Source organism: Sphaeroforma arctica (assembly GCF_001186125.1).
Source record: "Sphaeroforma arctica JP610 unplaced genomic scaffold supercont1.125, whole genome shotgun sequence".
In the NCBI taxonomy this organism is placed as follows: domain Eukaryota; class Ichthyosporea; order Ichthyophonida; genus Sphaeroforma; species Sphaeroforma arctica.
The window spans coordinates 122358-123629 of NW_014040433.1; the positions used below are offsets into that span (position 1 = coordinate 122358).

A 1272-nucleotide genomic window follows, 5' to 3' on the forward strand; every position below is an offset into this window, starting at 1 on the left:
TACATACATACCTATATACGTTTTCACACGCAACTTACTCTCTCGCATTTCCTCATTGCTGAGATTGGCAAACAACTCGTCAAACAGAGAGTCTGTCATGGTGTAACCGTGTCCATTGAGTTTATAAAATGACCGATATGTATATATCTAGTAGGACCTATATGGATTTAACTGTGTCCATTGTTCGTCTCCATGGCGTAACTTAACACGCTGTGCGCCGCCAAGGCACGAAAATGTATTTATAATCGTTATTGTTTTGTGAAACGCAGGATATATTTCCCCTCAGTTGACTCGTAGTATGATAATCTGGCTATGTCAACGATGTTTAATAATAATTGATCTCGACTGCGTGTGTACTATATATATATATATATATATATATTAAATCGAATAGGGATATAATATTGTGTACTTATTATTTCAAGAGATATTTACTGTACAATTCAATATGTATTAGCAATAAATACAGACTATGTATATTATAGGTACTATACTCATAAATAGTCATAGTCCTCCTATGATTTTTATTTTAATGTGGTCAATTATGGTCCATTCGACAACATTATAGGGCAACGTCACGTCACCCATTTTGACCAAATTCGACCATTGAAAAGGAAAGATTTTTAACACCAAGAGACCTGAAGAGTCAAAACAATACATATTTTTCAATTTTTACAATGAACCACAGTCCACACAAGTCCACTTTTTTGATATTTATATGAGGGGGATATTTTGGTACAATCCAATTTCCCGCCGTAGCACTATACAGTAAATACCGAGATCGGATTGGCTATTGAAAACGTAAAATAATATCATCAGGGTAAACGTACATCGACGAGAACACATATGATATAAATTGCGATGTCATGCGTTTACGTACCATATTCGCATGCGGCATACCAACAGATCTATGGAAGGTGGAAGCAGTGAAACTATGATGATTTATGCGTATAAAAGTGTAGGCGTGCGGTTAAAGCTTTGTAGTATAGTATATATTATCTGTGTAATGATAAAAGGCTTGTCCAGGTAAATCTATACGCGACATCATGGAGACACAAGAAGATACGATATATATTCAGGGTATGCCCAAGAATGTCACAGCAGATGAGATCAATAAATTCTTCAGTCAAATCGGTGTCATCAAGGTAATTTAAATTGCATGTTTTATGTTGGATTAAATTTGCTTGTTTAGCAGTAGGTTAGATGTACGAAGGAATTTTATCGCACTATCCGATTCCGATGATAATCGCTCAATATTAAATGCTGAAACGC

At 35.2% G+C, this 1272-nt stretch overlaps 2 protein-coding genes across 3 annotated transcripts in view; one reads left to right on the plus strand and one right to left on the minus strand.

Moving 5' to 3' along the window:
* Positions 1–436, minus strand: part of SARC_02720 — a 7871-nt gene extending 7435 nt beyond the window's left edge. For both annotated transcript variants that reach the window (XM_014303521.1, XM_014303520.1), the window contains exon 1: positions 39–436. In XM_014303521.1, coding sequence (XP_014158996.1) covers positions 39–99 — 61 coding nt within the window. In that variant the 5' untranslated portion in view covers positions 100–436. The remainder of the gene's footprint in view (positions 1–38) is intronic.
* A 504-nt stretch (positions 437–940) lies between these two features.
* The window catches only part of SARC_02721 (hypothetical protein), a 4473-nt gene continuing 4141 nt past the window's right edge, over positions 941–1272 (plus strand). Inside the window, exon 1 of the mRNA XM_014303522.1 lies at positions 941–1145. Coding sequence (XP_014158997.1) covers positions 1047–1145 — 99 coding nt within the window. The 5' untranslated portion in view covers positions 941–1046. The remainder of the gene's footprint in view (positions 1146–1272) is intronic.